Genomic DNA, 15613 nt, shown 5'->3' on the forward strand with positions numbered 1-15613 from the left:
TGGTATGCTGACCTCATGAAAAGATCCATATCCTTTATGAAGCAGCTACAGTGGGGAAAATTATATGTGGGTGTGTGTTTGTTCACATATATGTACACATGCAAATGCATATATACATGTATGCATATATATGTATATGTTACATATGAGACGAATGAGAATATTTTACAGCTATCAGACAGATTTCTGTCTCAAATCTCGGTGTCTTTTTCAGCGTTTCAGAGCAGATGTTCTCTCCCTTAGTCTGGGGAAGCGTCACCAACTTTGAGATTTGCAAGGAGTCACTTCTTGAGTAGTGGTTTCACCTGTAAAATCAGCAGATTATTTTGGCCAGTACCTGGCAAGAGCCTGTTCCCATGAGCATCTGTGAGAGTCTGGATCTTACAGATTAAGTAATTTATTTAATTAATCTGTAATTTAATCCTAAGGATTAAATAGCATGAGTATAAACCTCCAACCTACAGGATTTGTTTGACTGCCTCGGGTTAAAAAACAAATCTTGCTGTGAGCTAAATTAGCGGAGCTGTGTTTCCTTCCAAAACATCTGGTGGTGGTCAGTGCTAGATGGGGTCTGGGTCTTGATGGACCACTGGTTTTATCTTGTGTGGCAGCTTCCGTGTTCCTGTGTGAACCCCTGCTGAGCTCGCACAGCATTAGGTGGAGCTACTCTTGCATGCTCTAATCAGAGGCAGGAGCTGCACAGAACAGATACAGCTCTGTGAAGGACACTCCTGTACAATCCATCACACAGGAGGTGTTCCAAATGAGAGCGGAGGTCACTGTGCCCACAAAATTTGACAACCCTGAAGAACAGAGCAAGCAACACTCCTGAAGGTCTTGCTGGAAGACACACATAAATGTGCAATTTTCAAATTAGCTACCTTAAAAGAGAAAAGGGGTCAGGTGAGCCTTGCCAGGATTTGTATCAGCGGCTTCATAATGTATGCACAGAGTTTAATATAAAGTCAAGCATCTGATCAATGATTGTGATCCAAGGAGCAATGCTGCTTTTTCACCAGTAAACCTTAAGCTTAGTGATGTGAAATAAAAAAAATTGAAGTCTTCCACATTTCATTTCTCCACCTTCCTTATCTCAGTTGCATAAATAAAATTACTTTGCAACTCCAGAAGACAATTTCTTGAAGTGCCAGTCACTATAATTGAAAAATTCAACATGAAAAAGACCAGAACATGAGCAAAAGGGGAGGGCAAACTTCTCAGAGTATTTTCTTCTGAAAATAGACTGTCAGAAGAATCAGGGTCTGTCAAGAATATTAAGTTTGAAACTTCAGAAAGAACTAAAAAATAAAGCCCCAGCAATGGAAAGAGAACTAAAATATCTTCCCTCTATCTTTTGACTAAGCTGTGCAGAAGGGTTGCCCTCCATTGCTATGTGATAGCCATTCCTCTCTCTCTGCTCCGTCCTGTGCTTCCTGAGCTGCCTGGAGCACCGTGGCAGGAAGCACAATGTAGTCCCACTGAGGAGCAGAGATTTATCTAGTTGTGCTCACATCTGCTGTCTGACAGCTACCTTAATGAATATGGTCTGGCTTATTACAGAGAGATGGTTTCAAATGAGTAATCCCATTAAAAACACAAATTTGATTGTGAAGGGACCAGATATGGTGAATAAAAGTTTGTTTGCTTTTAAATATAAGTTGGCTGTTCTTGATAACCTCTGAGGGAAAGCAGCTACAAATATCTGATGACCTTTCAGTTACTGTTAGTGCCTTTTAATAGACATGCTAAGCAGTGAGTTGAATTTTAGTCTCAGATCTTTGTAAAACAAAAGCATCTCTTTGTTTTTGGAGATATACAGCTGAGCGCCCAGTCTCCTCTGAGTTGTCCTGAGGCTGCTGCAAGCCTAAAGTGAAGCCCACGTTGATGGGGTTTTTGTAGGGAGTTGGGTTTGGGGTTCTTTTTGGAAAATAGCCTAAAAGATGACCCACAGTTTTGATCATTTCTGCTCATAGGTTTAACTCTCCTGCTCTATAAGCTCCCTGTGTCTCTGTTTGTGCTGGAGCTCCCACAGTCTATAACACATAAATCTCAATGCTGGTCACAACACGCATACCTCTAGGCTGGGATCCTGGCTTTGCTGCTGCTGCATCACCTGTTTCAGGAGAAGGAATAAAATTGCCTGTAATGAGTGACTACACAATAACTTTTCTTCAGGGGAATTTGTTGTTTACTAATTCCGTGAATTACTGTTGGTTTATGCTTTGAAGGAGAACGATTAATATCTCTTGTATAATGTATCTTGTGTACTGCATCTGTTTCTGTTCTCATTAGCTATACTAAGGCATAATCCCTTTGTTTTAAAATGGAAATTGAAAACAGTGAGAAGCAAGAAAAGATTTGTCGAGAGATTTTAGTTCCTTTTTCCTGTCATTCGTCATTGGGCACCTCTCTTATCTCTGTGCTATTGCATTCTTTAGCCTCATTCCTCTGGGTTTCAGGTGTTTATTTCTGAGATCTTGTGGTGGTCCCTAAACGCACTGCTGCTACCTGCAGTCCTGTTAGAGCTGGAGAGGAAAGGGAATATCACCATGATGTGCTCTGACATGCCCTGTCCCATACAATGCCAAAACCCAGATTTGCTACTGTCACAGTGTCACAGTTACATGTTGATGCCTGCTGCGTTGCAGCAAGATCACCTGAAATGTTGTTCACTTTCATTGCTTTCTATGTTACTAAGTAACTCTTTGGAACTTCTTTTGTTCCAGCCTCATCTACTGAACAAATAGTAAGATTTTATTTCCTACTCGTATTTTTACCCTCTCTAGAATTTTACCTTGTCTTCTGACTATCACTGTTACTTGCAGTGGTCCCTTATTAATGGTCACCTGTAAATGTAATTATTGTGTTTTCCACTTCGTGAGTAGAAATCCTGGCCTCACAGTGGTGAGAGAAAGGTTTAGCACAGACTTTAACAGAGCTGGGATTTCACCTCGACAGTGACAGTGACCCACTTCACACCACTGGAGAACTTCTCTCCAACTCATTATATCTCAGCTTATACAGTTTTATCTGTGTGAGGTGGATGTTGGAGAGTCACTAGGACCAGCAGGTGTTCAGTAATTTTGTGGTGCCTGTCTCTGATGTGTGCCTAGTTGGGAATTTGGGACTGTAAAGTCAAGCACCCCCACAACTGGCCCATTTTTCTGCTCTTCACTAATCAGACTATTCTCTACCATAAATACCCAGGTCAGGACCATGCATACCTCATCTGCTTGGCAATAAATCTTCTAAGTCTGGTGACAAACATGCTGTTTATGGACACAGGGAAAAAAAAATATTAAGCCTTGATATTTTTAACATGTCCTTTGTATGCTTGCATCCATCACCCGTCTCAGTTTCGCAGTCTGCAACACATCCTGACTTGGTGTTCTGCATAATTTTTTTGTACTTGTTCTAATCGGCTATAAAATGTTGCAGCACAGAATGGTGCCCTTCATCAGAGTCCTAAATCTGACAATTAAAAAAATTTTGGCATGAAGCAGTGACTAAATTTAACTTTACTTGGAGACAACTTCAGACTGTATGATTTATCAGTACCATATTATTTTAATGACCTTTTGGGGTTTTTTGACTGCAGGCGTCAGTGCTTGTTGGTTTTAACTCCTTTTTCACCTAAAAGGCACAGTATTTTTTTTTTTTTTTCTTTAAGGCAATCATGATATATTCACTCCTGAATTCTTTTTGACCACTTGTTTTGAAATTCAGTCCAAAAAAACCCATGATAGCTTGTATTTTCTTTCTTTTCTTTTCTGTGGATCATACTTTTAGATGAAGTTAGGTTAACTAAAGGATTAGGTCCATAGCTGGTCACATCTGATTTTCATGCAAATGTTATAATTTTTAGAGATCTTTCTCGTAAGATACTATATTTCTTGAAATTTCTTGAATTAGACCGTAGGAGAGTGTTCAAATATCCACCAATTCCCACAATGACCATTAAAAACCACTGCCACACTCTGAGTGGTTTTTAAGCTTCTTGTTGCTGCTTGTGAAAAAATAACAATGTAAATGAGTGAGAAAATGAAGGAATGTTTTAGTGAAAAACTGTACCATGACTTATTCAGTCTGGCCTTGCAAAACAGTGATACCTCATCTTCTTAATCTGAACCCAATGATTCCCTGCGGTGTATGCAAGAGGAGCTGGACTGGGTGTTCTATCTGATAGTGTTTCATTTATTTTGTGTATTGTTTGCTAGGCTAAAATAGCTGGCAAATACGTGATAGCTGTCCAGATTGTTATACTATACATCTTTCTGAAAGACATCTATATCGCAGCTGTTTGTTTCCAGTCCATGGATTTTCAGAAACAATTGTTAAGTTATTTAGTAAACTCATCCGTTAATTTCCACAGATGCGTATCATCTGGATTTACTGATTTGCATAGATTAAAATTTTTCAATGCCAGACCCTTTTTTTTCTCAAGTGTTACAAAAACCTCCGCAACATTTGTGACAGCCAGGGGTAATTTCCAAAAGTGCCTTCATTCCGTTTTGAAAAAGGATTTCTCAGAAGTTTGTCTTTCATCCTGTGAGATTAATGGGATAGGCAGGGAGAATTAAGGTGGACAAAATTAGATTAGTCCTATGGACATATATTTGCAATAGCCAGAATAGGTGTGATAAATTTGATATCTAAATAGCTTCTGTCCTCATTTGGCCTCCTTGAAATGTTATCTAAGATTACCTGGCTTCACCTGGAATATTGTAGAGCAGTTTTGGTTACCACAATAAAGACGTGAAGCTATTAGAGAGTGTCCAAAGGAGGGCAATAAAGATGGTGAAGCGTCTTGAAGGGAAGACATGTGAGGGTTGGCTGAGGTCACTGCATCTGTTTGACCTGGAGAAAAGGAGACTGAAGGGAGACCTTACTGCAGTTACAGCTTCCTTGTGAGGGGAAGAGGAGGGGCAGGCACTGATCTTTTCTCTGTGGTGACCAGAACCCAATGGAATGGCCTGAAGTTGTGTCAGGAGAGGTTTAGTCTAGGTTTCAGGAAAAGGTTCTTCACCTAGAGGGCGTATGAGCACTGGAACAGGCTCCCCAGGGCAGTGGGCACAGCACCAGCCTGACAGAGTTCAATAAGTTCAAGAAGTGTTTGGACAATGCTGTCAGGCACATGGTGTGACTCTTTGGGATAATCCTGCACAGGGCCAAGAGTTGGGTTCGATGATCCTTGTCCTTTCCAACTCAGTATATTTTAGGATTCTCTGATTACAGGTACTTTTTTTTTTTTTTTTCTCTTGGTAAATACAAAGACTTGCAAAAACCCCCCAGAAATGATGTCTCAGTTAATTTCTCTAAGACTGATGCAGATGTACTTGTATTTGTAAATGCAGCATGGGACTGAACCCTCAGCCAGAGCAGAGCACGTGTGGTCCCGTGGGCAGATCGGGATTTTAAGTGCAGATCACATTGAACGCTTTTAATCTCCCACTTGCTAGTTTCTGGATCATGAATTTGTCCTCTATTATTTAGGGAGGCGGTTGATGAGGCACATTCAGCTGTATTTGTCATACACCAGATGTCGGGATAGTTAAAGTCACTCATGCTTCCTCTTGTTTTAAGCTCCTCAGCGGCTGGTCTCGGATGGTTTGCACTTGCACACGTGCACACACACACACATGCACACACACTATCATTTTCAAACTAGAGTGTACGTTGTGTATCCTAAATGTTCATATGATTTCCCGTAACACCAGTTCCTAGCAGCACTGGCAGTAAGCATGCTGGATAATACCTGTGTTTCTAGCTGAACAGCTCAGGATAGTCACTAGAAATCTTGGGCTTTGCAAGTGTGTTTTACCCTTGCGCTACTCCTTACCATCCCTTCATCCTTTCTCCCTCAGCAGCAGCGACACTTGCTCCCTGCAGGCATATTTGCAATAGCCATTCTAGTAGATATGAATGCCTTTTAAGTAAAATGGAATATCAGTGGTTTGGTGATGACTCAGAACTCAAACTTGCCCATCTCAGATGTGCCGTGTACCACTTTTAGTCATGCTTACATGCTTGTTAATTCAGTGTCTTCCTGTCTTCGTCAGTTTTCTCTGTCCTGACAGTAAATAATTCTCACAAGCGGTGCCTACAAGAGCCACCATTCATTTTTGTGTGTTACTGAACAATTGCCAAATGCAGCAGTGACCACATTTTGGCAGTGGGTGAAATGAAGCCTCTGCACACCATCTGCAAGGATCCTTCAGAGTGGAGTGTACTCAGCAAATATGGCCTATAATTTGCTGACACCTAAACCTGCATTTTGACATGAGGGATATTTGGCACAAAAACAGACAAAAAAGGAAATAAATATGGATTTGGGAAAAAAAATGAAGGAAAAGCAAAGCCTACCTATTTTGCTTGCACAATCATTTTTATTTTAAGAGAAGGAATTTTTTTATTTTTACACACCCAAATGCACCTTCTTGTCTTTTTCAGCTCATTTAATATCCATCTTTCTGTCTCCTCGCCAGGCCACCTGTAGAAGACAGCCAAACCCTGCTGACACCAGTGGTGAGCTGTGGCCCACCAGGAGCCCTGCTCACCCGGCCCGTCATTTTAACCATGCACCACTGCGCAGAGCCAAACACAGAGGACTGGCAGATCCAGCTGAAGCACCAGGCTGCCCAGGGACCGTGGGAGGTGAGGCTCCAGAGCTCCAGCCTGTGTGCTGGCTGCAGCCAGGGCTCTCTGCTAGTCTTTTATTTGCCTTTCTGAACTTGTATGCCTGTATTTTGGGGTTTCCATGTGAGACACATGGCTGCCACAGGCAGGCAGGAGTGCCCTTCCCTGCGAGGTGTCTAAGCTGCTGAGTGCCCATGCAGAGATCTGTCTCGGGGCATTTTGGCAGCTCCTAGTACTAGCAGTTTTCCTTGGTGGGAGCCTGAGGTGGTTCCTCACCAGCAGTATAGCGGGAGAATGTCCCAAGGCAGCGTGGCAAAAGGATCTTCCCACTATAACTGGAGCATAAAGTGATGCTTTCAGCAGGGCTGGGCCATCCTAACAGAGCCCTCCTCTCCAGCCCTGTGCTCCTAGGTCCCTGCTGCCACCAGTTGGTCTCATAATTAATTTGGCAAGGGCACTTTCTCTCCTACTGGTAAGTTTAATAAGGTCAAGGTGGCTTCTGAAGGCAGTTGGGCTGACAGCAGCAAAAGTGCCATGTCCAGCATTGTCTTTGAAAGCCTCTTGTTTTGTCCTCCTGCCTGCGGCACTGGCTCTTCCTCCTGCGGGGAGGGAGCGTGCAGCAAACCCAGCTCTGTCTCGCCAGCTAATCCGCACCCCACAGCCCAACTCGTGGCACCACACAAGTTTCCTATTTGTGTCTGTGTGGTCCTGGCACCCCTTCATTCTCCCCACCCTCCTCCTGCCCTAGGCAGAGGTTGCTCTGCCAGCCCTGCACACACCCCGGGGTGCGTGCGGCATCTGCGGGGCCCCTGGCCATGCCACAGCGATCTTCTTCCTCCTGCCAGTTCTGGAGCAGCTCCTCCAAGCTGAGCCTCATGCACACCCGTGCACACACAGTCATGCACAGCCCTGCAGCATCACTGGGGGCAGCACCTCCTGCCAGAGCCAGGTGCTGGCGTGGCCGTGGAGCAGCACCTTGCCCTCCAAAAAGATTGTGCCACTGCTGCAAAGGTGGCAGATTTGCCTCTCCGGAGACCAAGGGAGCCAAGCTTAATGCCTAAGGCCAGCTGAGCCCGCTCCTCTCAGCTGCCATGTGTGTACACGTTGTGCTGCAGGCAGCAGGGATGAAGAGTTGTGCTGAGCATCCTGTGGCAGGTAGTGGCTTTGCAAGAGCAAGGCGGGCTGACGTTTTGCTTCTGCTCCCTCTCAAAGCCATTCAAAGCACCTTGTGTTGTGTGCAGGATGCTACACGCAGGGTTGAATGGAGAAACTAGCAGGGGAGCTGTTTTCCTGTACGCCCAGGGTGGGGAGGTCGTCTGCATTCAGGCAGTGGTTTTTTTCCCTCATCCTGCAGTCTCGTCACAAAGGATTATTCTGAGGAAGCAGCAGGTGATATTTCATCTAGATGTGGTATTTGGCCGTCGCAGAGGTTACTTCCCTTCCTTGAGTTTTTATAACTCCTTATTGTCGTGCTTAGGAGGTGAAGGGCAGTTATTTATTCAGCATGCCTGAGTCTACCGATGCTAAATCATGGTCACCAGATGATTAGTTCTGCAATATCTCTTTCAATAAAGTCTTGGTGATATTTTCATTATTTGCCTAACTCTGCCCAGAGCTTTAAAAGGAGGAGTGAGGACAGAGAGAGTTTTCAACCTCCAACATCATCACCAGCACCCAAGAGAAATCTGCTCCCTGTGCTTGCGCAGGAGAAAAGCTGGAAGCGGGACTTTTAGACCTTGATTAAGTTAAGAGACAAACCACAAGAACTTTTTGCATTATCCAGACTTGAAAAGGGCATTGCTGCCTGAAAGGGGAGCAGCTCTGAGGGGTCACATGCTGTAACCTGGTCTCTTTCTCCCTTAGGATGTGGTGGTGGTCGGAGAGGAAAACTTCACCACCCCGTGCTACATCCAGCTGGACCCAGAGGCCTGCCATATCCTGACAGAAACGCTCAGCACCTATGCCTTGGTGGGACAGTCGATCACCAAGGCAGCAGCCAAACGTCTCAAACTGGCCATCTTTGGACCGCTGTCCTGCTCTTCCCTGGAGTACAGCATCCGGGTCTACTGCCTCGATGACACGCAGGATGCTCTTAAGGTGGTTCTTCATCTCTTGCTTGCCCTCCCTCTCCCTCCCCAATTGTCACAGGACTGCAGGCATAGCAGAGACTGGACCCTCTGCTCCATGTGTTCATGCTCCCTGGGTTATTTTTCTGATTAGAAGAGCTTGACAGCGAGCTGCTGTTTTACACTTTAACCTTCACAGGCTATAAATTGTCCTTTGCATAGGGATCTCACACTATTTTCCACCCACCAGTCTTTTTTCCTTTGTTTACCTGTATCATATCCTGAATCCGAAGGTTTTTGCATTATTAAAAGGCCATAAGGTACACAGGGCTTCATTCGTTATTCATGTATTTTTAATGCTAAGTGCCAGATCCCCAGGGATGGGGAAACACATAAATGCTTCTTTGTAAGTAGTTGATAATGATAAAAGAAGCTTCTGGCCCGTTAATCACTGCCTGCTTTCATACTGCTTTATTACACCCCTTCACGGGCAGCTTTTTGTGTTGGGAATTCGCAACTGGAATAAACCAAAGCTGTCCCTAACTGCACAACCTTGCTCTCCCTGAGTAATTCTGGCGTTCACACTAACACACCCTCACTACATGCAGATGAGCAGAGAGGTAGCCATGCTCGCTATTTCTCTTTATAAGTACCTGTACTTATACAGAAGGTATCTATAATAGATGCACTCATGAAATATGTAGCTCCAACTGCACAAGTGAGTTTCTTAAAAGGTGGGTATTTTCCTTTAGTTGTAAGTAGTGCAACTTCACTTCTTAGTGGCAAAGTGATTTCAAAGCCTGACTAAGCAGAGTCATCCTGCTGCTGTACATGCTTTTGTTTCCCCAGGTCTAGGTGGGAATTATTGGGGTTTAAACCCAAGTACACTGGCTGGGAGTTGTGTTTTTCAGAACAGTGGCTTCCATCACTGAGAGCAGCACCCTTGGTTGTTCTCCCTGGTACTCTCTGATACTGCCTGCCTAGGCTTTGCTGAGGGGGGTGTTCTTGTAGAGGTAAGAAGGGCAACAAAGTCTAAGGGTTGAAGCAGGCACGTGGTGACTTCAGCATGGTTTTGTCCTCTGGGAGCTTGGTCTCTGTCACTGCGTTGGTGTTACCAGCCTTTTAGAACAAACTATTTTCCCTGGTCTGATTTCCCTTTTGTTTTTCCAAACAAAAACAAAACCAAAAAACAATGAAAAGGATCTTTCATAGCAATCAAGCTTTAAAGGTCCTGATGGTTTTATGCCTGTGCTGCATAATACAATTTTCCATGGTTCTGACAAGGCCTGAGGTAATAATAACTGAGTTGGAGGGGCCTTGGCCAGCCAGCTAATGCAGTCAGAGCTGAGGAATCTAATTAGGAATTACTCAGAAGCTGTTGGTCTGTTTCTAATAGACTGTAGGGAGAGTTGTGTGGTAAAGTTAATCCAATTCAGTGCAACAGCAGAAGGGATCAGGAGAGGCGCACGTGGGAACCTGCAACTTCACCTGAGGAGCTGCAGCCAAAGTCTGGGGGGGCAACAGGTCAGTCCTTGGCCTCCTGCTGCAGTTAGATGCCAAAGCAAGACTGCAGTTTACTGGGGAAAGGTGAGCAAAGTCAGGAGGCCACCATCCCACTCACTACCTACTGCTTGTTTACATCAAGTTAATGCATTTTAATTTTCTTTCTCCTTTGCTTGTCTACCCCAAGACTGGGGGGACACCTGTGGGGTTCAAGACCCAGCTAGCTGGTGGTTTGCAGGAGGACAAGGACATGTACTTGCTGGCCACAGACTCTTATGAATGCATGAGCTGCACTTCTTTGGAAGTGTAAGGTCTGGGGAAGGAGAAGATTGAGGAAAAAGAAGCCTAGTAGACCAGCTGTAGATGAGTAAAATAGGTGTAGATGGAAGGGCTGGCTAGGGACCAGTGTGTATAAGCAGGCATGTACAAACTAGTACATACAAACCAGTGTGTGCTAAACCTCCCTGTGTGACAGCGTTGTGCAGATTCGATCTGTGACTATTTAGAAGGGAGGAAAAAAGGTTGGGGTATTTGGCACATGCTTTCACAGCAGCTGGTACTGCAGCAGCCCCTGCCGTGCTGGGAGGACATCCTTGGCACCGCTGTATTGCCAAAGGGAAGGCATTCATAGGGCAACTACCAGTGGGTGTGGGGACAAGGCGTGCAGACAGGGCTGGGCCAGCAGATCCTGAGGTTAGCAGTATTTCGGAGAGGAAAGAAAAGTTGTAAGCAGCAGGTTAAGCACCAGCTGCAACATCTCCCTGTCTTGAGGCTGGCTGCTCTGGGCAAAGCACAGCAAGGGTAGGGAAGAGCAATAGTCCCATATTGCATTGCCTGAGCTTTGGAAGAGCCTTTGTAGGGGATTGTGTGTGTTTTTTAATAGACGACCAAATGCATTCTGTTCTTATTTACAACTAGGAATGAGTGTGCCATATGCTGAATACATTTTAACAGCCACCAAAGGAAGACGAGTAGTTGCAGTATAAAGCACAGTGCAGTGTTTATCCAGCAGACTTTTTCCTCTCATCATGCAGAGTAAGCGCTCGCAGCTGAGCTGCCGGCACCCGCAGTACAGTAGGGAAGTGTAATGATTTGCCATCAATAAGGGCTGGGTTATTGTGGGAACAGCTTAGTGAGGTTCCTGGTGGCCATGGAGCAGTGTGGGCTCGGTGCTGATCACACATGCAGCATCCTCTGCCCCACAGGGCCCTGAGCCACCTGGGTGGGATGCTCACAAAAATGCTTTTTGGGAGAGGATGATGTGACCGTGAGTGCTGGCCTCTTCTTTTAAGGCTAATTTTCGCACTTTGAAGGGGATGCCCAAGGTTAAAAGAAAAAGAAAAGAAAGAAAGAGTAATAATATGATAACTATAAAGAAATCCACCTGCTTTGCTCTCTTTATTGATGTGTGGCTTTGAGATTGATGTATGTGACCTGTGTGTGTCAGCATGACAGGGGCTGAGCAGCCAGATACATGGAAACAGCTGCCTCCCTCACTTAGGGGCATGTGAAGGACTTCAGGCTGTAACAGGGTGACATTCCCCAACCTGTCTTGTGCTGCACAGTGGCTGTCTCCAAAAAAAAACCACCCAAAAATGAGCACAACAGGCCTGTGATTTTCTCTCTGTTATTTAATGCGTATTTTTCTTTTTATTGAAGAAGGGCACAGCTTGGACTGAACACTGTTGTTTGCTTGTGCCCCTTTAATGTGGAGGCCCAGGTTGCAGCTGTTCTGGTGTCGCGGCTGATGGAGTAATGCCTTACACAGCTCCCTCTTCTAGGAAATAACTCCTGGGTGGTGAGAGAGTGGGCAGGGTGACCACAGCCACCTCAGCATGGGGCAAGCAATATGCAGCTCAGGTTTTGGCTCAGGAGGACAGAGAGGTGCCAGCCAGCCAGCTGCTGGGATAAGCACTGCTCTAAAAAAAGGCAGTATGGCAGGAACCAGCCGCGTGTTTGAAAGGCTGTGCGAGTCATGGCTCCAAATAAATACTGAATTAATTAGCTGAATGGCATGGGAGAAGCACGGGCTGCTTGGCATCCTCCAGTTAGAGCATGTGGAAGGGCTACAGTGGCCCAGGGTGGCTACCAGAAGTGAGATGTGGAAACTAGACACACAGATCTGGTGGGTGGGATGGTGCAGCATCACGCTGCAGTTTTCCTCCACAGTACTGCAGCTCCCAGAGCTGGTGCAGCATGGGCAGGAGCAGTTTCTTTGCACCCTTGCCCCATGTGCCTGAGAGGTGGCATCTGCAATTAGCTCACATGGTTCCACAAGTCATCTTCTGGATCTTCCAGGGAGGTAATTGGAACATAATGAAGATCTATAGTAATCAGATAATTACTATCGATTGCTCTTTAGACATCTTGATGAAGTAATTAGGTGGCACTGGAAAGAAGCTGGAACTGATTCATTGGCATAACCTTAATCTGAAAGGTTTCCTGATTTTGTTTCTTTTCCTCTAATGGCCAACAAAAGAACATTTTAGCTTCAGGACCTGCCAGATGCTTTTCTTACATGCTTACTACCTCCCTTAATGTGGTCAGGAGCAGCTTAGCTAAAACAGGGGCTCCTTTATTCGGCCTGGGGCAGAATCCCAGTTTTGTGTGCCCCTGTATTCCTTGAGCAGCTCCACTGCATGTGATTATCTTTGGCCACATGAGACTGGTTGGCTGGTTGACTCTTAATTAAATGTGGCTGAGATTGGTTGTGTTGGTTTCTAATGGGGGCTCATGGAGGCGCCTTTATACTTGCTTCTTCCATGTGGTCCATAATTAGGCTGTTTGTAGGCAACATTCCACCGTGGCCTTATCAATTACAAGCTTATTTTTAGCTTCATAAAATGACCAGACTTTTGGCTTGCTAGCTTTTAATCACATGACCAATATTTCAGTCGCCCTGAAGCTGTGTATTCATAGGAACAAAGTGCTCCATCACAGTGTCTTGTGCTGTTTCCATGCCATCCTGCTGGACAGTGTCAGGGTAGGTATCTGTTATCTCCTGTACTGCTGTGTCACGGGGCACTTCATCAGGAGGACGTGAGCTGACAGACCAGTGGTACACACAGGTCCCGTGTCAGCAGGACCTACACAAATAGGAGTTTCCAAAAACAAGATAGTAAAGCTACCATTAGGCGTCCAGTTTGATGAGCAACGGCGATTGATCTGTTTCTGTACTTAAACAGTGACTGCGTGCAAAGTCTTTGCATTCCATTTAATAGCACAGAATTGAGCTTCTGCTTATAGGACATGTGAGAGGACACTGTCTCCCAGAGGAGAGGTGCCTGCATCCCTGCTGGTCTCCTGCTGGATGAAGGAGGCGAGAGGGTTATAATCAGATCAACTAATGCAGTTCCAATTGTCAGGGACACACAGTTCTGTGCAATGCCTGTGTATTTTTTTAACCTGTATTACACAAGTTACAGCATCTACAGCACACAGTCTCGAGGACTCAGAAGACCAGTGTGCTGTCTTGGTGAAACCTGACTGCTTTCTTCTTTTTATCCCAATACTGCAGGAGGTCCTCCAGCTTGAGCAGCAGATGGGCGGACAGCTTTTGGAAGAGCCTAAAGCTTTGCATTTCAAAGGAAGCACCCACAACCTCCGTCTGTCCATTCATGACATTGCCCATTCCCTCTGGAAGAGCAAGCTGCTGGCTAAATACCAGGTGAGCATAACAAAACATTCCTATTGGATGCTAGCACTGAAGCTTAAAGAAATACTGTCACACACAGGTATGCTTACAAAACACCAGGAATCAGGCTGTAGTTCCATGGACATTTTTTTTCCCCTGGACCATTTGCAGTCACATTAGCATGGAGCCTGCAGTCTCTGGTCACATAGCATCGGTCCCACATCCCTCTCTGACTCTACATTTTTGCTTTCCTCCTGCAGGAAATTCCCTTTTACCACATCTGGAGTGGATGTCAGAGGAACCTGCACTGCACCTTCACACTGGAAAGGTTCAGTCTGAATACCCAGGAGCTGGTGTGCAAACTGTGTGTGCGGCAGGTCGAAGGAGAAGGACAGATCTTCCAGCTCAACTGCTCCGTCTCAGAGGTAAATTACCTTTGTGTACTTTTCCATCCAGCTGCAGGAACATGGGACTGCTGAGAAGGTAAAACCTTTCCCATTGCTATCTCTTTAGTGCCTCCTATTTTGCTCCTGACTGCTGGTATTGACATAAAGAATAGACTAAGTCATTGCTTTGTGTCTCCTGTTGCATTTTTCCTTAGTTTCTCTCATCTGGAAGGAAGCATCCCTCCTTCAAGGGTGGAGGGAGAGCAGCTTTGGTCTCTCTACTAGTGCTGCCTTTCTGTGTCTGTGTGGACGAGCTCTTTGCTTACCACTCCCTAAAACATCTCATGAAGCTCTTATGGTCCTGCTTCCTTGGCAGTCCATGAGACCCATCATGCCTGACAGTTCCCCAGAGAGACAGAAAACAGAACAGGAAAATGTTGGTGCTGTGTGTTCCATGAGCCGCTCCCCTCTGATCCCACAAAATAGCTGCAGTGCAATAGGAAGTACCAGATGGTCTGGTTGCAGTAAACTTTTCTCCTCGTATTTTGCTACTACTACAGATCCTGACTTTTGTCTTTCGCAATTTTTCTTTTGATGGCTGACATTTTCCAGAAGAAATACTATCATAAGTTTGGGGACATCTTTGCCAATACCGTGTAGCGCCTGGAGAAATTTTGCTCCATGGGGCAGTCAAGCTTGGGGCTGAGATGGAGCAACAAATTCAGGTGTGAAGTGGCATTGACTTCAGTGAATGTGCTGGTGGGTTTTACCCCTGGTACCTGTGGCAGCTATGAGGAACAGACTCTCAGGCAGCAATTACTGCTGGCTGGCTTGGGGAAGGGCTGCAAGAGCAGAGACAAAAGTTACTTGTGCTGCAGGGCTCTGACAGTGAGCACCATTACCCATAACATCTGCTTGGTTAGTGGGTGTAAAGTTACAGATTCATCTGGGGACTACACAGCATTAAGGACAGATGGTAAAACAAGCATCACAAACAATTATTGTAATAAGTGCCACATTGAGGTAATCACTAATTTAACCTCACAGAGAAGAGAAAGAACTGAAAGTAACTTTAATGAAATGCAAGTATACACTATAATCATCTTCAGCTGGTTGTGTGTAATAGGGCCTGGTAATAGATTCAGAGGGAACAGGATAATATTCTTGTCTTGTGCTATGATCCTATCCATCAAGGATGAATAGAGGGAGTGAATAATACTACAGTGATCAAGGCTGCCTCCTGCAAAATTGCTCCTTATTGTTGACATTTTGTGATATGCCCAAAGTCCAGCAAGGAACAGGAGGACTTTGGGCTGCTAAGAGCTGGAATATAGCGTCAACTAGGGAAAAATCCTATAACTCAGAGATTTGCTGAAAGGGTAAAAACC

At 45.1% G+C, this 15613-nt stretch overlaps 1 protein-coding gene across 2 annotated transcripts in view; it reads left to right on the top strand.

Annotated features, from left to right (window-relative positions):
• Window positions 1–15613, top strand: part of UNC5C (unc-5 netrin receptor C) — a 248473-nt gene that overhangs the window by 225565 nt on the left and 7295 nt on the right. For both annotated transcript variants that reach the window (XM_040065350.2, XM_040065349.2), the window contains 4 exons: window positions 6486–6654; window positions 8500–8733; window positions 13723–13872; window positions 14100–14264. In XM_040065350.2, the coding sequence (XP_039921284.1) occupies window positions 6486–6654; window positions 8500–8733; window positions 13723–13872; window positions 14100–14264 (718 nt within the window). The remainder of the gene's footprint in view (window positions 1–6485; window positions 6655–8499; window positions 8734–13722; window positions 13873–14099; window positions 14265–15613) is intronic.

This window comes from Hirundo rustica, chromosome 5, assembly GCF_015227805.2.
Source record: "Hirundo rustica isolate bHirRus1 chromosome 5, bHirRus1.pri.v3, whole genome shotgun sequence".
Taxonomy (NCBI): domain Eukaryota; kingdom Metazoa; phylum Chordata; class Aves; order Passeriformes; family Hirundinidae; genus Hirundo; species Hirundo rustica.